A 23,557-nucleotide genomic window follows, 5' to 3' on the forward strand; every position below is an offset into this window, starting at 1 on the left:
TCACACACGCATGCACACACACACACACACCCTCACAGGGAGCTTCTGGTGTGCAGGTAAACAAACCACAGGGCTCAGTCTTAGTGTGATTTTTATAAAAACCCTTGACCTAGGGCCGGCTCCAGGGCGCGCGGCCGCGGTGCTGGTGCTAACGGAATCGAGGACAGCTCCAGGGACCCGGCCACCCCTGGCTCCGGACAGCAGCAGCGAGGACGACACAGCGGCGCCGTCCGCGGCGCGGGGCCTCCAGCTCGGAGCAGCCGCAGCAGCGCTGCCCCCGTGGCGGGCGGAGAGAGACCCCGCGGGACCCCCGGGCCTAGTCCTTGAGGGAGATCTTCACAAAGAGGGTGGCCGACGGGTGCTGGTCTCCGGTCTTGGACAGGAGGTGGACATGGCGGTACCCTGGCGGGCAGGAAGCAGCACTCAGCCGGCTGCCCCGCGGCCGCCAGCCGGGCCTCGCCTCCCGTCCTCGCCCGGGACTCACCCTGCTTGAGGCTGCCGAGGGGGATGGTGCTCTGGCCGATGAAGTCGTTCTTGGAGGAGGCGTCGTAATCCTCCACCACGAAGCGGACCAGGGCGAGCTCCGGCACCACCACCTCGAACTCGAACTCCGTGTCCCACCGCGGGTTGAAGCCTACGGAACCGGCACCGGCACCGCGTCAGCGGGGAGGGCGCGGGCTCCGGGAGCCAGGCTCGGCAGGGACCCTGCACGTACCGTTGTTGGTGACGACCGCGGTCTGGCGGCTGGCCACGTCCCGGCTCACGCCGTGGATCTCCACCGTCACCTTGGGGTCCACGATGGAATTCTTACTCTTGTTGACTTTCGGGAGCTGCTGGCCGGAGATGACCTAGGAACAGCAGGGGACAGCTGGGGCTCGGGTGTGGTGGCGAGGGGGCGGGGAGGCAGGCCACGGGCACCCGCCCCTCCTGCACCGGGCCGTACCCTGATGCTGAGCCGCTTCCGAGCCCACCAGGGCCCCTGGGCCAGGGCACGGGCGTTGAACGTGGTGTTGGGGTCTCTCAGGAAGGCTGGCTTCAGCACATAGCCACAGGCCCCGTTGTCCAGGAAGCGGCCCTGGTACACGTCCATCTCTGGCCCCGGCGTCTGGAAGTTCAGGGCCACTAGAGGCAGGACAGAGCAGCCACAGGCTGTGGGCCAGCAGCGGGCTGCTCGGGGCACGCTGGGGCCGGGGTCACACAGCGAGCTGGAAGCAGGTGCAACCCCCCTGCCCCTCGGCACCGACCACACACCCCGTGCCTGGTGCCAGAATCCCCCGCGGGATGCCAGACACCGGGACTTGCTGGCCAGTGGGGGGGCCCTCCGGGCAGCACTGAGCAGTCCCGCCGGCCCCCGCCGCAGCCCGCCCTTACCGATCTGGCAGCCCCCGTTCCACATGTCCACGGGGCTGTAGTTGGAGGAGTCCGTCCTCCAGCCGGCCGGGTAGATCCTGCTCAGGTGGCCCACGTTGTGGCGGACAAAGCTGTTTCCTGAGGGCAGGTGTGGTACGGTCAGGAGGGGGAGGGTGGTGGGCCCACGCGGCCTCCCGCTGCTTCTGCCTGCTGGCCGGGCAGGGGACAGGGGACAGCCCCCAGGCCTCACCCGACTCCTGCAGCAGGCGGAGGGCGCGGTTTTCCGAGAAGGACATCATCTCGTAGAAAGCCCGCCTGGGCGTGCCGGGGCTGGAGAAGCCGTCGAAGTGGACGCTCTTGCAGTAAATGACCAGGTCCGAGAGCTCCTGCACTAGCCTGACCTTGTCCGCCTGGGGGCCGCGGGGAGGCCCAGGTTAGAGTCAGAGAGGGTGGGGCAGAGGAGGCGCTGAGAGAGCCAGAGACCCAGACACACAGACACGGACAGGGCGACAGACAGAGAGAGGGGCAGAGGGTCTGAGAGCCGAGCCGGGCAGCAGCCCGCGGGGCCGCCCCGCCCCACTGCTCCCCCGCGAACCTTGGGCTGGTGCTGCACGCGGCTCCTCACCGCCTCGTCCTCCATCTCGGCGGCCTCGTCCTCGTCCGACACCACGGTGGCCTCGGGGCCGCCCTCCCCCGCGGAGGGCAGGAGCCCCCCCAGCTTCTTGCCCTTCAGCAGGATCTTGCCTTTCAGTTGCTAGCAGTGAGGGGCGCCCGGTCAAGCTGCCGGCCTCGCAGCCACACCCCCACGCCCCTCCCCGCCCCGCCTACCTCGGGGGAGGGCAGGCTGCTGGTGACCCCGTCCAGCGGCCTGTCCAGCAGCATGGGGCCCAGCAGGGTGCGCAGGTGCCGCGCCATCACGCGCTGCTGCTCCAGGCTGCAGTGGTTCTCCAGGGACAGGATGACGGGGTAGGGGGACACCTGGGGGCGGGCGCTCGTTAGGAGGCGGGGCCCCTGCTAAGCCCCGCCCCTGGGGTGGGGTGGGGGCTCAAGCACCTTGAAGGCGTAGTCCCGGATGGCCCTGAGCGCATCGCAGAAGAGGATTTTGGACGTGAACGTGTAACCGTGGTAGATGACCGGCTCCAGGCTGGGCCCGTCCCAGCAGTCGAGCTCCAAGCAGCGGCAGCCCTTGCACAGGGCCCTGGCGGGGGTGGGCAGAGCTAGGACCCCTGGGGCTGGGTCCTGGGCCCCCCCAGGCTCCCACCCCAAGCTCCCCCCCCCGGCTCCCGCCCCCAGGCGTCCCTCGGCACACCGGATGTAGGCTTCGGTGCTGCTGGGCCCGGTGAGCTGGTCCTCCAGCAGGTAGGTGTTGTGGGACGAGGAGACCAGGTAGTGGCTGAGCGGCTGGCCCATGTCCTGGTACACCCGCCGGTGCTCGCGGCTGAAGGCGCTGCCGTCGGCTGACAGCAGGTACATGAGGAAGCCGTCCTTGGTCATCTGCCGCTGCGCCTTGGCTGGGGCAGGCGAGGGCGCAGGTCAGGGCCGGCCCGCAGGCCCCTCCTGGCCACCCGCCGCCCTGGACGGAGGAGCCCCCTGCCCGCTGCCTGCCTGACGGGCCACCAGCTCGGCCCGCAGTGACCGAGCGAGGGGCCGCCTCCTCGTGCTTGCCCTGCACCTGTCTTGGCGTCTTGGGGGCGGGAAACCAGGCCCAGAGCGGCGCTGAGGCCGGGCCTGGGAGCGGCCGCGCCGGGGAGGCCCTCACCCGTCTCGCTGGGCTCGTAGCGCTCAATGAGGGAGAGGGCCAGCGCGGGCCCCGCCGCCTCCTCCCGCTGCTGGTGCTGCAGGAAGCCCACCAGCTGGTCCACGGACAGGGTCTGGCCGGAGCCCGCGGCCTCGGCGAAGGCCCGGTCGATCTCCTCCCGCTGCGTCAGCATCTTGTAGAAGGCCTCGATCTCCTCATCCTCCAGGGAGTCCGTCTGCGAGCGGTCGCACTCCTGGCGGGATGGCGGGGAGGGGCTCAGACGGCCCTGCGCTGGCCTGGCGGGGGGGCCCCTCCCCACTCACCCTGCGCCTGGCGGGGGGCCCAGCGACCCTCCCCACTCACCCTGCGCCTGGGACAGGGACCCAGCACTGCCCTGCACAGCCGGCCCCTCCCCGCCTCACCCTGGGCATAGACATGCACACACACACACACACACAGCTGCCCGCCCCCGCCTCACCCTGGGCACACACACGCACACACACACACACACACAGCTGCCCGCCCCTGCCTCACCCTGGGCACACACACGCACACACACACACACACACAGCTGCCCGCCCCCGCCTCACCCTGGGCACACACACGCACACACACACACACACAGCTGCCCGCCCCCGCCTCACCCTGGGCACGCACACACACGCACACACACAGCTGCCCGCCCCCGCCTCACCCTGGGCACGCACACGCATGCACACACACAGCTGCCCGCCCCCACCTCACCCTGGGCATGCACACGCACGCACACACACACACACACGCACAGCCGCCCGCCCCGCCTCACCCTGGGCACGCACACACACACACAGCCGCCCGCCCCGCCTCACCCTGGGCACGTACACACACACACACACACACAGCTGCCCGCCCCCACCTCACCCTGGGCATGCACACGCACGCACACACACACACACACGCACAGCCGCCCGCCCCGCCTCACCCTGGGCACACACACACACACACAGCCACCCGCCCCGCCTCACCCTGGGCACACACACACACACACACAGCCGCCCGCCCCGCCTCACCCTGGGCACGTACACACACACACACGCACACACAGCCGCCCGCCCCCGCCTCACCCTGGGCACACACACGCGCACACACACGCACAGCCGCCCCCGCCTCACCCTGGGCATGCACACGCACACACACACACACACACACAGCCGCCCCCGCCTCACCCTGGGCACACACACACACACACACAGCCGCCTGCCCCGCCTCACCCTGGGCACGCACACGCGCACACACACGCACACGTGCACACGCGCACACGCACGCACAGCCGCCCGCCCCGCCTCACCCTGGGCACGCACACGCACACACACATGCACACGTGCACACGCACACACGCACGCACAGCCGCCCGCCCCGCCTCACCCTGGGCACGCACACACACACACACACACACAGCCGCCCGCCCCGCCTCACCCTGGGCACGCACACGCACACGCACGCACAGCCGCCCGCCCCGCCTCACCCTGGGCACACACACACACACACACACACACACAGCCGCCCGCCCCGCCTCACCCTGGGCACACGCGCACACACACGCGCACACACGCACAGCCGCCCGCCCCACCTCACCCTGGGCACGCATGCGCACAGCCGCCCGCCCCACCTCACCCTGGGCACGCATGCGCACAGCCGCCCGCCCCACCTCACCCTGGGCACGCATGCGCACAGCCGCCCGCCTCACCCTGAAGATCTTGCGGGCGTAGCCGTCGTCCACCTGGATGTTGAGCTCCTTCAGGAAGTTCTGCAGCTCCTTGAAGCTCATCTTGTTGTCCTTGTTTTTGTCAGCTTTCCGCAGGCAAGAGTGGATCCAGCTGGGCGGGGATCAAGGAGCCATCCCGGGACAGGGGCCGCTGACCTCCCGCACGCGGTGCCCAGGGGGCCGCCGTCTGCCCGCACGCCCTCGCGGCGCCCAGGGGGCCGCTGTCTGCCCGCACGCCCCCGCGGCCTGCGGTGCCCAGGGGGCCGCTGTCTGCCCACATGCCCCGGCGGCCTGCGGTGCCCAGGGGGCCGCCGTCTGCCCGCACGCGGTGCCCAGGGGGCCGCTGTCTGCCCGCACGCGGTGCCCAGGGGGCCGCCGTCTGCCTGCACGCCCCGCGGCCTGCGGTGCCCAGGGGCTTGCTGACCTCCTGCACGCCCACGCGGCCTGCGGTGCCCAGGGGGCCGCTGTCTGCCCGCACGCCCTCGCGGCCTGCAGTTCCCAGGGGGCCGCTGTCTGCCCACATGCCCCGGCGGTCTGCGGTGCCCAGGGGGCCGCTGTCTGCCCACATGCCCTGGCGGTCTGCGGTGCCCAGGGGGCCGCTGTCTGCCCACACGCGGTGCCCAGGGGGCCGCTGTCTGCCCACATGCCCTCGCGGCCTGCAGTTCCCAGGGGGGCCGCTGTCTGCCCACATGCCCCGGCGGCCTGCGGTGCCCAGGGGGCCGCTGTCTGCTCATTTCAAAACCGTTGGACATTGGGAAAACTTTCCCGACTACCAAAGGCTCGCTGCAGACAATTTAGAAAATGCAGACAAGGAAAGAAGCCACGGACCCCCAGCGTCCTATCACCAGCATGTGCCTGGGTTCCAGTCCTCCCAAGCACTTGGGCTTAGTTTACAGGAAGAGGCAAGGGTGGGAGCTGGCGCTGTGGGTCAAGCTGCTGCCTGAAGCGCCAGCATCCCATACGGGTGCCGGTTCAAGTCCCGGCTGCTCCACTTCCCATCCAGCTCTCTGCTGTGGCCTGGGAAAGCAGAGAAGATGGCCCAAGTCCTTGGGCCCCTGCAGCCATGTGGGAGACCCAGAGAAGCTCCTGGCTCCTGGCTTCGAATCAGCCCAGCTCCGACTGTTGCAGCCACTTGGGGAGTGAACCAATGGACGGAAGACCTCTCTCTCTGCCTCTGTAACTCTGCCTTTCAAATAAAAAAATTAAAAAAAAAAAAAAAAGGCAGCAGGGTCAGCCGGCCAGAAGAAGGGGCGCACGGGCGAAGGGAAAGCCTGGACCCGTGAGAAGACAAGATGACGACCTGACGGGGAGCCAGAAGAGGCGGCTGGCCTTTGGCAGCGCTGCTCGCAGATATCAAAGATTTGAAAATGAGATGCAGTTTCCTAAACTATAGGTCGATCAGCTTAACAGCACCCTGTGCAGGCGAGCGTGAGGGAAACTAAAGATGAAGCTTCAACCGCAGCGGCTGGATCGCAGGCTTCAGAGGGCAGGGGCCAGGGGACTGTTTTACTCACTGGAGGGGTTTACGGAGACGACCCTGACACCGGGAAATAAGTGTCACACACAGAGCGGACTACAGAGGCGCGAGCGCCGCGGCTTTTGCCAAATGCATCTGGGGGCAACTGAGATGCAGAAGCAAAGATCAGGAAGGAAGCTGAGGTCAGCCTAGAGCAGGCCATTAAAACTCCGTTCTCACCGGCGCCGCGGCTCAACAGGCTAATCCTCCGCCTGTGGCGCCGGCACACCGGGGTCTAGTCCCGGACGGGGCGCCAGATTCTGTCCCGGTTGCCTCTCTTCCAGGCCAGCTCTCTGCTGTGGCCAGGGAGTGCAGTGGAGGATGGCCCAAGTGCTTGGGCCCTGCACCCACGTGGGAGACGCGGAAGAAGCTCCTGGCTCCTGGCTTCAGCCTGGCCTGGCGCTGGCTGTTGCAGCCAGCTGAGAAGTGAGCCAGCAGATGGAAGATGTATATCTCTCTCTGTGTCTGTCTCTCCCTCTATCCCTGTAACTCTGACTTTCAAATAAAGAAATAGGTCTTAAAAACAAAACAAAGCAAAACAAAACAAAACCTCTAGGGCCCGTGCTGTGGCACAGTAGGTTAAGCCTCTGCTGTGGCACCAGCATCCCTTATGGGTGCCAGTTCATGTTCTGGCTGCTCCACTTCTGACCCAGCTCTCTGCTGTGGCCTGGGAAGGCAGTAGAAGATGACCCAAGTGCTTGGGCCCAGAGGAAGCTCCTGGCTCCTGGCTTCAGCCTGGCCCAGCTCTAGCCATTGCGGCCAACTGGGGAGTGAACCAGCGGATGGAAGATCTCTCTCGCTCCCTCTCTCTCTGCCTCTCTCTGTCTGTAACTCTGCCTCACAAGTAAATAAATAAATCTTTAACAAAAAAGATAAGTTTTTAAAAAATGAAACCCATGCATACCACAGGGCTATAAAAAAGTGCATGGAAAAGTATATTATGAAAAAACCTGCAAACATTTCGAAAGCTCCTGCATCAAGATCAATGTATCTTTACATTGTATTTCCCACGAACATTCAAAGTGCCTTCTTTAGCACACGGATGACAGATAGATGATGGGTGGTGCATGATGGAGAGATGAGAGATGGCTGGAGAGGTGAAGGATGGAGAGATGAGAGATGGCTGGAGAGGTGAAGGATGGAGAGATGAGAGATGGTCAGAGAGGTGAAGGATGGAGAGATGAGAGATGGTCAGAGAGGTGAAGGATGGAGAGATGACAGATGGCTGGAGAGGTGAAGGATGGAGAGATGAGAGATGGCTGGAGAGGTGAACGATGGAGAGATGACAGATGGCTGGAGAGGTGAACGATGGAGAGATGGCCGGAGAGGTGAAGGACGGCAGGATGCCAGGTGAAAGCCTCGAGTGCAGAGAGGCCCAGCCAAAGTCCGCGCTGAGGGCTCTGCGTGGGGGTTGGCGCTTTATGACCTCGCATTCCGGCAGCAGCCCCCGCAGAGCTCACGGGTTGTGCAAGGACAAGGTTGCACAACTTGCAATGGGCCACAGAATGAGGCTTCTCAGAGGCACAAATCAGGCAGAGGCAGCACCGGGTTTACCACTAAAGGCTCAAGTTCTCCAGGGCACGCAGGAAATGTCGCGCACGGGCTCACACTGTGTCGCCCAGTCACCACAGCTTCACAATGAGTGAAGTGCTCCACCACACCGCTCCAAAGTACAAACCCCGGGCTCTGAAAACCACCGCACCGCTGAAAGAAACGAGACACAAATACAAATATTTCCCCTTCACTGGCAGAAGACTGGACGCTTCACTGAGAACACTGTCCAAGTGGATCCACAGATTCGATGTAATCCCCGCTGGATTTCTCTGCAGAAACTAACAGGCCGATTCTAAATCCGTGTGGACGTCAACAGACTCGGAACAGCCCCGCAACCTTGCAAAGGAAGACATCGGAAGGACTCACACTTCCTGATTTCACAGAAACCGAAACCCCGTGCTGGTGCCAGGATTGACAGCCAGACGCACGGACGGGAACTGAAAGTCGAGGGTAAGGCCTCGCGCTGTGGCCGGCTGAAGCCTGACAAGGGACAAGACAGCGCAACGACTGTCAGTCCAAGATAATCTTTTCAGAAAACAAATGTGTGACGAAGGGAGGGAGGGACCCCTTACCTCACACCATATGCAAAAGTAACCTCAGAACGGGTCAGGCACCTCAGTGTGAGAGCTCTCGAGTAAATGTTGCTAACTCCGGGCGAACAGACCCCTCTTAGACCCAAAAGCACAAACAAGAAAAGAAACAGGCAGATGAGTGACACTTCATCAAAGCTAAAGGTGCCTGTGCTCTGGAGACACCACCCAGAGGACAGACACAACACACGGAGCAGGAGGGACCATCGGCAAAGACGCATCTCCCAGGAGACATAGAATACATGCAGACTCCGTACCACTCAGTGAAGACAGGGGGCCGGTGCTGTGGCGTAGCCGGAAAGCCGACACCTGCGGCACCGGCATCCCATATGGGTGCCGGCTGCTCCACTTCCGGTCCAGCTCTCTGCTGTGGCCTGGGAAGGCAGTAGAAGATGGCCCAAGTCCTTGGGCCCCTGCACCCACAAGGGGGACCCGGAAGAAGCTCCTGGCTCCTGGCTTCGGATCAGCGCAACTCTGGCTGTTGCAGCTAACTGGGAAGTGAACCAGCGGATGGAAGACCTCTCTCTCTCTCTCTCTCTCTCTCTCTCTCTCTCTCTCTCTGCCTCTATATAACTCTGACTTTCAAACAAATAAATACATACATCTTAAAAAAAATAAATGAAGACAGATAATCCAATCAAAACTGAGCGAAGACTCCGAATAGTGTTTCCCTGAAGGCAACACACCCAGGCACGTGCAGACGCTCAACATCACTGGGAACCCACGTTCACAGTGCTGTCCACAGCTGCCGAGAGGCGGAAGCCACGCACGGGTCCCCACGGACGAAGGCACACACGGTGTGGCCGACGCACGTGGTGGGACACCGCCCGCCTTCACGGGGCCCTGGCGACACGCAGCACTACGTCGGTGAACCTCAAGGACACTGTCGCGTGACGCCACAGCACGAGGCTCGTGGTCAGATTCGTGGAGACAGAAAATACAGAGGTGACTGCCAGGGCTTGAGTGGGGGGGGGGCAGGCACAGGAGCGTGCGTGTAGCTGACACGGAGTCGCACACTTACAAACAGCTAAGACGGGAAACTTTACGCTGTGGGTGCCTCATCACAGTAAAGCCCAAAACCAAAAATTCAGCGAGGAAAGTGCTCGGTGACAATGCAAATGGGCAAAGGATCTGAATGGGTATTTCTCCAAATACAAACGGCCGGTCAACACCCACACAGATGCCCAACAGTACTGGCCATCAGGGAAGCGCAAATCTAAACCACAGTGACCGGCACCCCACACCCACAGGGTGCCCACCACCAATAGCACAGACGACCCCAAGGGCCGACCAGGACCCGAAACGCAAGCGTTCTGCACTGCCGGTGGGAACGCGCACCAAGGCGGCGACCCCCCAGGTTAAACCCAAAGGCACCAAGTGACGCAGCAAGTCCACGCCCAGGTGCCCATGGAAGAGAAACAGAAGCACGCGTCCCTACGGAACCGCACGTTCACAGCAGCTAGGAAGCCCCAGGACCCCAAAGCGAAGCCACCGCAGATGCCAGTGTACACAGTGGAGAATCAGCAGGTGGGTCGGGATGGAGTCCCGGCGCGGGCTACAGCGCCAAGTCAAACGAAAGAAGCCAGGCCCCACAGGCGCGTGATCCACTCACAGGCCATGCCCAAAATAGGCAAACGCAGACGGCAAGTAGCTCCTTGGCTCTAGGGCTGCAGGTGGAGGGAGAGGCGGGGGCAGGAGGCTGCCACGGGTGCAGGCTTTCTTTTGCACGCGATGTTGTCAATGTTCTAAATGAACAGGGCCCAAAATTGATTGTGGCGCCAGCCGCACAGCTCTGGGCTCTTCTAAACAGCGTTGAGTCAGGTTCAACACTTCCACGCGTTCCTTGTCCAGTACGTGAATTATACGGCAATAAAGCCACCATTAACAAAGAAGCGGAACTGCTTCCACCCTAATCTGTCCCCACCAGGAGCCCGAGCACCTGCAGTCACCAGCCAGCACGGTGTACAACCAGATCCAGAAGGTACGCTGACCGAAGCCAGCCCCAGCACACTCTCCTCAAAGGACGGCACAGGCGGTTATGCACCCCCCCGCCCCCAGGGGAAAAGGCACAGGAACTCTGGAAGGCGTGGTTGAAACACCCACGGCGAAGTCGCCCACGGGAGCAGCTGCCCCCACCTCCGCGGTCTCCCAAGCCCATCCCGGTTAGAGAGAGCGCAAGGGAGTACCAGAGGCTGCACAGCTGGCTGGCCTGGGGCCATGGCAGGCCAAGAGGGCTCCTCACCGGCCCTGCTGCCTCCCCTCGTGGACTGGCTCGTGGGGCCCGCAAGGTTGACGGTATTTGGAGATGGGCGTCTTTGAAAGGTATTCGGGTTCAGACAATGAGGTCGCGAGTGGTGCTGGGGCAGAGGGCCAAGCTGCCACGTGGGACGTCCCCTATCGGAAGTCTGACTTCTGATGGCCCCCAGCTTCCTGCTAACGCACACCCTGGGGGACAGCAGGTGACGGCTCAAGTACTGGAGTCCCTGCCCCCTGCAAGTGAGACCCACATGGAGTTCCTGGCTCCTGGGTTAGCCTGACCCCCCCACCGGGCTGGCTGTGGGCATCTGGGGCGTGAACCAGCGGATGGAAGTTGTCGCGGTCCCTGCCTTTCAGATAAATCAATAAGACTCAAAGAGAGAAAGGCCAAAGAGCTTGCTCTGTCCACGCCCACCGCGTGCGGACAGTGAGAAGCTGGCCTCCCACACCCCGACCTTGTCGGCACCCCACCTTGGACTCAGCCAGAGCCAGGCTGCCCTGGGGACCAGCACCACCAGGGTCCACGGCCCAGCCTGCACCGCCGCCCCCACAAGGATACTGCTGCAGCTTCTGCCGCTGGTCCATGGAGCCCGAGTGGTGGATGACCTTGCGCAGCCCCTGCACCCAGTGCTGGGCGTCAGCGGGCGACGGGGCGATGAGGTCCAGCGGGCTGCGCTGGTCCTTGAAGACGATGGAGAAGCAGCGGTCCTCCGGCACGTCGCGGGCGAACTTCTCCAAGCCCTCCGTGCGGTGCCCCACACGCACCTCCTGGATGTCCTCGATGGAGACTGCGGGAGCGGGGAGAGGTCAGGCGGCTGTGAAGCCTCATCGGCCGTGCTGGCCACCACAGCGGCTGGGGCCGAGGGCGGGGAGCAGGGCGGCAGTGGAGCCCGGGGCGGGCGGGGGCATGAGACACAGCCGCAGTGGACAGCCGGGGAGCGGCCAGGGCAGACTGCGGGCAGGAGGGCGCCTGGGCTCCCGTCCCAGCGATGGGAGGGGGCAGGGCCCTCGGGAGAGGACTGCGGTGGGGCAGGGCTCTCAGGAGCCAGGAGAGGCCGCTGCACACGGGTCTTGGACCCCGTCCTGATCACCCAGCTCTGGCCCGGGGCCTGGGGCAGAGGATCCAAGCCAGAGGGAGCCGGGCCGGCGGCAGACAGGGCCTCGCCCCGTGTGTGTCTCTGCGTCTCAAGCCCCTCTGCAGGGAGGCTGCAGGATGGCCTTGACCTCCGGGGTCCCGGAGACAGGGGTCTGTGATGACGTCACTCTGCCCGTAGGAGCCAGGGACAGGCAAGCCCCTGCCTAACCCCACCCCACACTCGCCAAAGCTGAGCTGGGAGCAGCCCCCAGGCCAGGCCCCTGCGCCTCGAGACAGCAGGAGCCGGGTTCTGCCCTGCCCCTCCCCCACCCGGAGCCATCCCTCGGTCCTGAGTCCTAGACCAGCCCTGGCGGAAAGTCCACCTGTCCCATCCCCCGAGTGCCCAGGGCCTCCCAGCCACCTGCAGGCCTCACGTGTGGGGCACGTCCCCAGCCCAGGCCACAGGCTCCGAGGGAGGGGACACGTGAGGCCGGGCCATCTGGGGCTCCGAGAATATCCCTGCTAATCCCTGCGTCCGCAGCCTCTGAGCCCCCCACCCAGGCCCCAGCTGCAGGGGCCCCAGACCGGGAGTGGAAACAGGAAGCCTGGGACACGGGGCTCCCCAGAGCCAGCGCAGACGCCCGTCACCGCCGATAACGCCGAGCGCACCTCCGGGAAGCCGTCGTGGGGGCAGGGAGCCAAGGAGAACTGGGGGCTGCTCCACCTGCTGCTGCGGCTGTCTCCTCCCCAGGCGGGGGCTCCCACTCCTCAGGCCCCCGCCCCTGCCAGGTGCTAGATGCACGCCGGGGAGCTGCCTGGCTCTGAGCACGGGGTCCCGTCCCCGCGGGGCCCGGCCCACCAGCATCAGACAGGAAGGGCCCTATCAAGGCAGCAGCCCAGCGCAGGAGCCTGCATGGCGCCACAGGGGGAAATCAAGGCGACAGGCTCCTCTGGGAGGCGGCAGGCCGTGCTGAGGATGCTTCAGGACCCCTCCCCCGCAGCCCCTGCCCTGGCCGCTCACGGCCCCCGCGACCCTCTGAGGGCTCCTGTCCTCCAGCCCGTCCCCAGCCCAGGGGCTAACGACACCCTACGGGGTTACCCTCGGGGGGCCGAGCCTCCCCTTCCTCCAGCTCCCCTCCTGCCCAGGGCTTGTCACTGCTCTGCCTCCCGGTCCTGGCCTGGGGCTTCCTGGGGCCGTGGGCAGTGTGAAACAGGCTGCAGCGACCCTACCCCACTGTCCAGGCTGCAGCCCCCAGCCACCTGCGGCCATGGGCACATGAATCAGTGTAAGCTAAATAACGCTTCAGTTCCTCAGGGCCAGCGTTGTGGCGTAAGGGATTAAACCTCTGTCTACAGAGCCAGAATCCCATTTGGGCGCCGGTTCGAGTCCCGGCTGCTCCACTTCCGATCCATCTCCCTGCTAATGGGGCTGGGAAAGCAGTAGAAGATGGTACAAGTCCTTGGGCCCTGCACCCGCGTGGGAGACCCGGAGGAAGCTCCTGGCTCCTGGCTTCAGCCTGGCCCAGCCCTGGCTGTTGTGGCCATCTGGGGAGTGAACCAGCAGATGGAAGACCTCTCTGTCTCTGTAACTCTTTCAAAATAAATCAATCTTTAAAAAAAAGAGCATCTTTAAAAAGGACTCCGTTTCTCAGGCCCTGGCGGCCCCCTCCGGGCCCGAGCGTTCAGCCAGGCCGGGGCAGAGGCCAGCGTCTGCTTCCGCCGACCCCACAGGGCTTCCGAGCCAGCTGAGGGCCTCCCCCGGCCCCGCACAAGGTGCCTTCCGTCAGCCTCTGGCCTCCCGTTCCTGGGCCTCTGCCGAAGCTTCCGGACGCCTCAGACCCACGCTCGCTGGCCCAGCCTTGCTCCGGTCCCCCTGGAAGGAGCGGCCTCCTGCGGCCCCACCTCCCACCTGGCCGGGGACACCCGGAAGAGCTTTCTCCGCCTCTGGACTTTGGGCCTGGCTTCTGGCCTCGCCACACCTAGAATCCTAACTCACAACTTCCCTCCTTCCTGGGTGGACACCTGTGAGTTCCCACAGCTCTGTCTCGCTGGGCCCGCCTGTCCCAGCTGTCCCCTGCTGGCGTCACGCGCACGCGCCCGGTCCTCCCCTCGCTCCCGCACCACGGGCCTCTGTTGCAGACGCCCGCCTGGTGTCTCCGTCCCAGGCTGCCGCGCCCCTCCGCGCCCGCCCCGTGGCCCCGCACTCACACAGCTGTGACTCCGGGGACCGCATGACCTTGCGGGACTCCTGCCAGATGGTCTTGCAGTCCTCCTGTAGCTTGAGGAAGCGCTCTCTGCGCCACGAGCCGGACTTCACCTTCAAGAGCTGGCTGCCCTTCAGCAGGACCTGGAGGTCCCTGTCACCCTGCAGGCCTGGAGACCAAAGCTGCTAAGAGGTCACCTGCTCCCCCCATGGCCCCCGCGCTGGCCACGCCCGCCCCGACCCTCTCAGAGTCCGCTGTCCCCCAGCCGCATCCTCCTCCCCAGAGCCCGCCTCCTCCAGGGAGCCGTCTCTGATTGCCAGCGGAGGTGGCCAGGCAAACCCTAGGACCGCGCTGGCACACCGGGACCTGCTACCCCCAGTTCAACAGACTGGCGTCTGGGGACCAAGCCCCTAGGAAATGGCCTGGCTCCGACAGATGAGGGGTCCCCCGGGGTCCTACTCAGGGGTCAGAGTGAACCAGAGGGTGCTGGGACCAAAGATCAAAGAGGGCAGATGAAGTGGACCCCAGAATCCTTTGTCCCTAAGGCCCAGGGGCCTGTCCTCTCCCAGCCAGCGACTTGGTGTGGCTGGGCCTCTGCCTTCCCGGAGAGCACACAGGGCTGAAGCAGCTCCCACCCCCAGGAGCAGTCGCAGGGCTACACGAGATGACGCGGTGGACCTGTGGGGTCCCGCAGGATGGCCCTGTGGCCCTGTGGGCCCCTGCTGCCCGCCCCTGCCCAGAGCGGCCTCTGCTCCTCGCCCCTGGCAGACACAGGAGCCCACCGAGGCCTCCCCCCAGGGGACAGCAGGCGGCCCAGAGGCGGGGCCCGGGCCAGAGCCCGTAGGGAGGACCGCCTTCCCAGCCCAGACATCCAGGGGATGCCAGACCACCGCCCCCCCCACACACACACACCTCGAGGCAGGAAGCCCTGTGAGGGGCGTGTCCCCCAGGCCGCTCTGCTCGGCCACTGGCCACCTCGCCTCGTGCCCCACTGCTGCTCCTGGCCCTGGGGACCCCAGGACTGCGGGCCAGACCTCCGGCCTCTCCCACTGTAGCCAAGCTGTTCCAGCGGCCGCACATACCCACGGGGCCTGCGGAACTGTCCGGACCATTTACCCCGCTTCTGGCATCCACACCCCCAGGCCTCGGGCGACTCTCTTCCCTGTCGGTGCCCCATTTCCGGGTCAGCACCGGGTGGGGACCGTGTTGAGCAGCCAGGGGTGGCGGACCGACGTGACCTGCCCTTACCTTTGGCGCAGGTCCATGCACCCACTTCCAGGGGACACAGTGTGCCTGAGCCCGAGGGGAGGCCTCGCAGAGGGCAGCTTCGGGCCCCCAGAGGCCGGGCCTCGTCCTGGGGGATGCCAGCTGGGAGGGACCCCTCCTCGCCCCCCGCCAGGGCCCCACGAGGGAACGCCCCCGCCCTCCTGTTCTGGAAAACACCATGAGGCGATGACACGCTCATCCTGTCCCCTGGCTTCCGGAAACGGACCTCAGCCCCGACCAGGAGAGCCACCGGGAAGCCCGGCGGGCGCCTCCAGATCCCGGCCTCAACTGGGAACTTTCGATTCAGAGCCCTCCCCACCCCGCTTAGCACCCACAGAGTGTGAGCACCCCTGGCTCCCTCCTGCCCGGGTGGGGGCGGGTGCACAGGGCTCTGAGCGCCAAGCCCTGGCTGGCCTGTAGCATCCCAGCCTGCCTGGGCCAGCTGCACGCAGGGCACATAGAGGGGCCGGCTGGGGGGTGGCTAGGCTGGTGCACAGTGAGGACCCACAGGACCCATGGGAGGCACAGCCACAGCACAGCCACATGGCCACACAGCCGCACACTGCTACCTACAACCTTCGGCCACGGTGAGCGACAGTCACACGGACCCCGACAACGCAGGGTCACCTTAGTCACCCCCAGCCAAGCCACGTTCAGTGCCATGGGGCATCGTCCTCAAACAGCGGCCACAACAGTGATCGTTAACACGGCACGAGATGCCGTTCTTAGCACCTGTGTTTAAGCCCCCAGCTGCCCCACGCCAAAGGCACTGTCATTATTTCCATTTTACAGACGAGGAAACTGAGGCTGGGGGAAGCTGCCCCGCGGAGTCCGGGCTCAGAAGCAGCAGCCTACCCTCGGGGTCGGCAAGAACAAAGGCGCCGCACACACCAGCCGGCACCCAGACCGCCCTCCGCTTCCCCTCCCCTCCCCGGTCTGGGGTGTTGCTGGGTGGCGGGCTCCCGGCCGCGGAGTTCCTGAAGTGCCTCCCAGAACTCCGTCAGCACAGGGCGGCCGGGCCTGGGAGCTCCCTTGGTGTGGGGGGGGGAGGGGGGGTCTCTCCTGAGCTGCCCCAGGCAGAGGGCTGGGACCCCCCTGACGGTAGGCGCACCTTGCTCACTCCGCACACAAACTCCCGCTTTCTAGGGCCGCGCCTACACCCACAGGCTAAGACGCCCTTACACCCACAGCTAACCTGTACCTGGCCCCCTTAGCAGGCACACTGTCCCAGCGTAACAGAAGCAGCAAAGCCGCATAACACACACACACTCACCCACACACTCACCCACACATCCACACACACTCACCGACACACACACACCCACATACACACACACACTCACCGACACACGCACACTCACCGACACACACACACACGCACACCCCCACACACACGCACACTCACCGACACACACACACGCACAGGGGTCACGGCCCAGAATGACAGGCAGTCACCGACGGTGCCAAACACCACACAGCTGGCTGCACATTACCCGTCACCCCACGGTGCCCGAGCCTGACAGAGGCACTGACCTCACTGGGGCACTCGCGGGCACACCTGTCGCGGGCATCACATCGGACCACCCGCGCTGTACAGGCGACCTCACTGGGTTACACCCCATCTGGAGCCCCGGGACACCTGTTACCAGGAGGGGCTCTGCGGGGGCCGAGGTGTACCAAAGGGGCACACCTGCCGCCTCTGCACACAGCGCCGCGCGCACAGGAGGACCCCAGGGCCGCGTCCCACCCCTGCACCCCCGCGTCTCTTACCCAGCCTCCTGCCATTGAGCGCCGCCACTCGGAGGCTCTGCTCCTGCAGGTAGAGCTCTCTGGAGCGGCTGCGGCTCCTACGCGGCAGCCCCAGGCACTGCATGGCGCTCCGCGGAGCTCCAGACCACAGTGCCGCCTCCGGGAACCTGTCCGCTCCCGGAGTTCAGGCGTGGGGGGCGGAGCTCGGGCCCAGAGGCGGCCGCGAGCGAAATCGGGGTCCGAAGGGGCAGGGCCAGACCGTAGGGGGCGGGGCCAGCCCCGGGGGCGGGGCCTGTGCCTTCTGGAGGTGGGGCGAGGGAGGGGAGGTGTGGCCAGGGCACAGGAGCAGGGCCAGACCTAGGGGGCGGAGCTATTCCTGGGGGCGGAGCCAGTGCCTTCTGGAGGTGGGGCGAGAACGGAATGCAGGCGGAGGTTGGTGGAGCCAGGGCACAGGGGCGGGGCGGAGGCGAAGGGCGGGGCCTTGCCTCTGGAGGTGGGGCGAGGGCGGGATGCAGGGGGGGATTGGTGGAGCCAGGGCACAGGGGCGGGGCGGAGGCGAAGGGCGGGGCCTTGCCTCTGGAGGTGGGGCGAGGGCGGGATGCAGGGGGGGATTGGTGGAGCCAGGGCACAGGGGCGGGGCGGAGGCGGAGTGGGACGAATCCACGACCAGGAAGCAGATCCGTGGCGTCAGGCAGAGGCCAGAAGGCGGGCTGGGGGCGGAGCCAGAGCCACGGCGGCGGGCGGGAGAGGATCAGGCTCGGATGGTGACGCGGGGCAGAACCCCACCCGGGAAGCAGCCGGGGGCTGAGCCATGGCGCAGGGGGCGGAGCCAGGGTGTGGGGGCGGGGCGGGGCGGCGAGGGGCGGGGCCAGGGCTCAGGGGGCGGGGCGGAACCGCCTGGACAGGCGGTCCTCGGGCGGCGAGGGCGGGCCGGGCCGCGCGGTCGGCGGCCACCCACCTCCGGGCGGCGACGCCTGCGGGACTCAATGAGCTCCTTGTGAGCAGAGCCAGGTCTGCAGACGCGACCCCTGGAAAGCGCGCCCTTTCCCTGCAGGCCTGCCCCGGTGCACGGCGGAGGACGACGCCACGTCTGAGACTGGGCGCCAGTGTGCTGCGAACAGTGCGGCCTTTCACTCTCGCGAGCCCCTCCTGCGCGCAAGGCCGGGCCCACCCAGGGGGTGACTCAGCCCCGCGGTGACTCACCGGCGAACCGGCTTCTGACAGTGAACACAGCGAGCGGGCCTCGCCTAGGGTCCGTCCCAGAGCAAGGCCCCGCAGGACCGGAGAGGCTGCGCTTGGGGAGGGGGCCAGAGTGTGAGCCGGGCACGCGTTAGAGGAAGCCTGGGGCCGCCGCTAGCACAGCGGGCAAGCAGTGCGGGCACCCAGTGCGGCGCCGGCTCGAGTCCCTGGGCCCCTGCACCTGCGTGCGAGACCGGAAGAAGCTGGCTCCTGGCCTCGGGTGGCTCAGCTCTGGCCATTGCGGCCACCTGGGGAGTGAACCCGCGGATGGGGGTCCCCCGGCCCGCCTCAGCCTCTCTCTAGCTCTGCCTTTCAAATAAAGAAATAAATCTAAGAGAAAGAGAGAGAGAGAGAGAGAGAAGAAACCTCGCACTGCTCTTCACCCCGCGGGCCGGGGGAAAGACCCGGTCACCCCCAGGGTCCTCTTTGCTTTATCCTATGCGTTTAGAAACACAACCCTGAGAGGACCCCAGGCTTCCCCGACTGCTGGAGTGGCCTGTGGCACAGAGAAGCTCAGCGAGTGTCTGAACACAGCAGGTGCGTGGAGGGCCCAGGGCTCTGGCACAGCGGGTGAAGCCACCACCTGCAGTGCCAGGACCCATGTGGGCAATAGTTCGAGTCCCGGCTGCTCCACTCCCGATCCAGCTCTCTGCTGATGCACCTGGGAGGGCAGCAGAAGATGGCCCAAGTGCTTGGGCCCCTGCACCCACATGGGAGACCTGGAGGAAGCTCCTGGCTTTGGAGCCCAGCTCGCTGTAACTCTGCCTTTCAAATAAATAAATAAGCCTTAAAAACTAAAACGGGTGGGGAGCCAACCACCCCGACATGCCACAGTGGCCCCACACCATCTCCTGATTCTGGGGCTCCCACCCCACTTGTACGTTCTCATGCCTCCCCCCCTTGTGAGCTGGGTGAGCACACAGGCCCAGGGGGCCAAGGGTCACAGAGCAAGCAGAGGCAAAGCTGGAGAGGAGCCCGGGTCCCTCCAAGGTGAGGCTCCGGCGCCTTCCACTTTTACCAATGCCGGGTCCTGCAGGGGGACAGGTGTGGGGCATCACTGGAGGCGAGCGTGTCCCGTGAAGGGAGGGCCCGCCCCGGAAGGGGTCTTCGGGAGAAGCCAGCGCGGGCCTGGCTGGAGTGGAGTGGCGAAGACGGGTTAGGGAGCAGGACGGGACCGGCAGTCGGGGGCTTCGGGGGCTCTGGGAAGAGCCCTGGGCGTGGAGCCCACTTCTGGCGGGGACACCTCGGGGCCTGTGGTCTCCCGCAGCGCGCAGGGGTGGCCGCCTGCAAGACCTCCTGCAGGTGCACAGCACTTTCGGGGAGCCAGGTGCTGGTCACCGTCTGACAGCCCCACGAGGCAGGGCCGCTTTACAAGTAAAGAAACTGAGGCACGGCAAAGCCGAGCGTGCTGTCTGAAAGGACTTGGCTCTGGGGCCATGCTTTTACACCAGGCTGGCTCTGCGGGGGATAAGGCAGGAGGGACCTCTCACACCCAGGCGAGCCCCCAGGTTCCAGGCAAAAGGGGGGAGCGCAGAGGGCGTTCCTGAAGCAGACCCTCACCCCCCAAGTCCGAGAGAGCGGTGGGGCGGGGCGCTGCGGCGCAGCCCTGGGAGGGGCGGCCTCTCCCACAGCCAGATTCCTGCATACCCGCTCTGCAGGGTGGACGGCGGCTGCTGTGAGCCTCCAAGCAGATAGCAAGCTGCCTCAGGAGAGAAACCGGACAAAGGCAGGGGCACCGAGGGTGGGGCTCTTCCGACAGGAGCTGACAACCCGCGGGCTTCGCAGAGACGAGAGGCAGAGACTCAGGAGAGAAACTGGACAAAGGCAGTGGGCCCCTTCCTGACCGCCCGTGGGCTTCGCAGAGACAAGGGGCAGTGATCTGAGCCAGAAAGCAGGTCTCCACCGTGGCCCTTCCTGCCAGCCCCCCAGGGGCATGTGGGATGCCTGTAGCCAGAGAGGCCGGAATCCCATGACCCAGCTGGACAAGGTGGTTCTGAGGAACCCCCACCCGCCCCCCGGGTGAGGTTAACAGCTCCGAGCAAGGTCTCCCTAGACCATGGGGACCACGAGACAGATGGCAGACTGGCTGATGACAGCCCCCTTCAGGGGGGCTCTGCCTCTCTCTCTCCCATCTGCTCTCTGCGCGGATGGTTTACAGGGAGGTGGACCCTGGAGGCTCCGACCCCAGCAGTACTAGGAAGGACAGGGACATGCAGGCTAAGCGGGCAGGCTTTGCTCATCGGGCAGAGAGGAGCAAGGATCCCCGAGAGTGGGTGACTCCCAGGCACGGAGCAGAGAGAGCCCGGCGCCCGCCTCCAGATTTCGCAGCTGGCAGCCATGGGCAGGAGCCGGCCCAGATTCTGGCAGGTCGCCGCACACAAAGCTCGGCTGGGCTAAAGGTGGCGCGGCCGGCGCCCGAGCTGACACCCGGAGCCTCGGCGCTGACGGCTGTTCCTGCGCTGGGCAGCCCGACCCCGGCTCGCCGCGCACCCCGCCACGCCCCGCCCCGCCTCGCCACGCCCGCGCGGCCCGACGCGGGCCAGGCACCTCGGGGCCTGGGGGACCTGCGGGGGCGGCCCGGACGGTCGCTCGTGGATGCAGTGCGCGCCGAACCGCGGGACCCAGCCTTTCGCGGCCGGGAGAAAGGGGGCCCGAGGCCGGAGCGCCTGCGGAGGTCTCCAGACGCGCGCCGCTCCCCTTCCCCCCGCCCTGGGGACCCGCCTGGGAACGCCCAGCGCCCTGCAGTCCTCCGCCGGCGCCGCGGGCTGAGGCTGCCCCCAGCCCGGCAAAGGGGCCGAGGCGCGGGCCCGGGGCGGGGGGCTCTGCCCGGCCGATCCCGGCCCGGACGGCGTCTCCGGCTCGCGTGCGCGGGGTACTCACCGTGCAGGGTCAGGAAGTCCCCGCCCGAGTCCATGCCCGACGGCGGCGCGGCGGCGGGGGCGCCCCGGGACTCCGGCAGCAGCGACAGGGCCCGGGTCCGAGCGGCGCACGGTGCAAGGGCCCGAGTGGCCCGCGGCGGCTGGAGGCCGGGAGGTGGGCCCGCGCCGCGCCCCGCCCCCGGGGCCCACCAACCCGCGTCTCTCCCCGCCCCTCCCGGGGCCGGGAGGACCGGGCCAGCCCCGGCCAGAAATAGCCAGCTCCCTCCTGCCTCCTACGCCGCCGCCGCCGCCCACAGGCCGCGCGCCCTGTCATTAGTGCGGGCCGCCCGGCCCCACGCCCCTTTGTGTGGGCGCCCCGCTGGGGTCGCGCTGGTGCCGGCTTCCAGCGCCCCGCCGCAGCTGCCCGGGGTCTGCGTCCCTTGTTCCACACGGGCGCACAGGCGCGGAGGAGCGGGTCCGGCCGGGCGCGCCTTGGGCGAGGGGACTGGGGTGGAGAGCTCGCCCACCCGCACCCCCAAGACGCTGCCGGAAATCTGTGCAGGACAGGGGCAAAGGCCGCAGGATCTCTTCCTCCGGGGTGGGGGTGGCTCCCCACGTGGCGCCCCCTCAACTCTTAGAACCCAGACAGCTCCTCTCTAGAGAGCTCCAGGGAGTGCCCCCCCCCCCCAGAGCTGGGCGCTGGGTGTGGGCATGGGAGGTGCTACCCCTGCCCGAGATGCTGACGCCAGCGTGAGAGTCCGGAAGAATCCCTCACCCCTGACCCAGCCCTGCTGGCCTCCCCCAGGCCCTGGTAGCCTTGAGCAGGGATGGGAGAGGGCTGGAGGCTGGGCCAGGACTTTGGGGCTTTGGAGAGACCCCCGCTCTGCCCCGCCAGGGCAGGCGGGCCCTTTCTGCACTCAGCCCCAGTCCTGCTGCCCTGAGCCCCCAGCCTGGTGTGGGGAGGAGGAGGGGTTCCCTCCTCTGCCTCCGCCTCCCCTCTGGGGGGGGGGGGGCAGGATGCACAGCCCAGGCCTGCTCAGCCCTCCTCTCTCCTCTGGGATGTGAGGCGGGCAGGGCTGCAGCCAGTTCCTGCTCTGCACACCCCAAACCCACCTCACCGGGCCCTCTCGCTGGCCTCTGGCCCAGATGCAGGGGCCGATGCTTCCTCCAGGCCCGGGGTTGCCAGGCAGGATGGGCACGGCTGACTCAGAGCTTGCTTATGCCGCCAGGCCCCGCTGGAGAGGAGGGCTGGGCCACGCCCCGCTCAGGGCCGCTGCTGTGACCCTGGGCAGCCCTCTGCAGTCCCCCTGCTCCCCCCACATCCGGCCCACAGGCTGGCTGGGGGGCTCTGCGGGTGGAGGGCCCGGGGCTGGGAGGCCCAGCAAGAGGCTTTGTCAGGCACCACAAAGGTGCTGCTCTGCCCTCCCCTCCCAGGGTGCTCTGGGGCCACGCCCAGCCAGGCACCTAAATTGCTCTCCCCAAAACCCAGCTCCCTCCCGAGAAGCCCGGGTTCCTGGTGACTCACAGGACTTTGCAACCAGCTCACCCAGGGTCTGCGTGAGGGGTGGGCGTGACGGAGGGCTGAGGGACACCAGTGTCTGTACCCGTGCCAGCCTGCTCGCCCTGCCCTCTCCAGAGTCGGGGGAGGGGCGCACAAAGCCACAGACACCCCCATGCACGCCTGCAGGCCCGGGTGGGGCAGGTGCACGGAGGTTTCCGCAGCACAGCGGGTGGCGGCTGTTTAAATCTCAATCCACAGTTTCCTGCCCAGAGACTGAACCAGTCACTTCCAGAGGAGCTTCTGGGTCAGCTGAGATAAGGGGGTCAAGTCAGTACCTCCCCAGCCCCTCTGCACCCCTGCAGAGGGGACAGAGTGACAGCTGCCTTGCCCGCGCCAGCTCTGCACATCCTGACCTGAGACCCAGGGTGCCACCAGGGCCCACGACATCTCGGCTGCAGGAAACTCGGGGTTCTTGTCCGCGATGCTACTTCAGGGTTTTAGTGTACATTCGCTGTGAGTGTGAGCTATTTATTTCAATGTTGACTAAATCCCGACACTCACTCCACCCCACTCCCACAGTGACAGGAGACGTGACCTCTGACCCCTGCCCCCCGACCCGAGGGAAGAGGCAGCCTAAGGAGCTTCAGCGTCCTGGGGGAGACACTGAAGCCCCCTTTGGGAAGTACTGTCACTTCACCTCCTGAGCAGCTGCTGCACCCTGGGTGTGTCCCAGAGACTGGGACCAGCGCACACCAAACACGGAGGCCCTGCGCAAATTTTAATGGGAGGAGGAGAGAGCGCTGACACAGGAGGCGCACCCTGGGTCCCGGTGGGCTCCGGCTCACCATGGCCCGACTGCGGAGTTTCCTCTGCCGCGGTGCGGGAGTGGCCTGCATTCAGTGGTGTCCGTCTGTTTT

At 66.2% G+C, this 23,557-nt stretch overlaps 1 protein-coding gene across 4 annotated transcripts; it reads right to left on the reverse strand.

The window, feature by feature from the left end:
* Window positions 1-74: 74 nt before the first annotated feature.
* On the reverse strand, window positions 75-22,269 carry PLCD1 (phospholipase C delta 1). Of its 4 annotated transcripts, none has more exons than XR_016232947.1 (15): window positions 17,064-17,429; window positions 14,032-14,196; window positions 11,308-11,536; window positions 4,815-4,944; window positions 3,110-3,341; window positions 2,660-2,861; window positions 2,404-2,548; window positions 2,179-2,328; window positions 1,946-2,104; window positions 1,601-1,816; window positions 1,372-1,488; window positions 944-1,122; window positions 716-848; window positions 485-634; window positions 75-402 (listed from the first exon to the last, which is right to left on the reverse strand). XR_016232947.1 is itself a non-coding variant. In XM_089331355.1 (15 exons), exons 2-15 carry the CDS (start codon window positions 14,054-14,056, stop codon window positions 317-319), a joined length of 2,097 nt encoding a protein of 698 aa, XP_089187481.1. In that variant the 5' UTR covers window positions 14,057-14,196; window positions 22,253-22,269; the 3' UTR covers window positions 75-316. The 4 variants fall into 4 exon arrangements, 3 of the variants coding, with proteins under 3 accessions (XP_089187481.1, XP_051685196.1, XP_051685195.1); XM_089331355.1 differs by lacking the exon at window positions 17,064-17,429 and adding an exon at window positions 22,253-22,269 and having other exon boundaries at window positions 1,601-1,760; XM_051829236.3 differs by lacking the exon at window positions 17,064-17,429 and adding an exon at window positions 21,162-21,781 and having other exon boundaries at window positions 1,601-1,760.
* Between the last annotated feature and the right edge of the window lie 1,288 nt (window positions 22,270-23,557).

The sequence above is a fragment of the Oryctolagus cuniculus genome, chromosome 4, assembly GCF_051225735.1.
Source record: "Oryctolagus cuniculus isolate XC-2025 breed Fujian yellow rabbit chromosome 4, ASM5122573v1, whole genome shotgun sequence".
Taxonomy (NCBI): Eukaryota; Metazoa; Chordata; class Mammalia; order Lagomorpha; family Leporidae; genus Oryctolagus; species Oryctolagus cuniculus.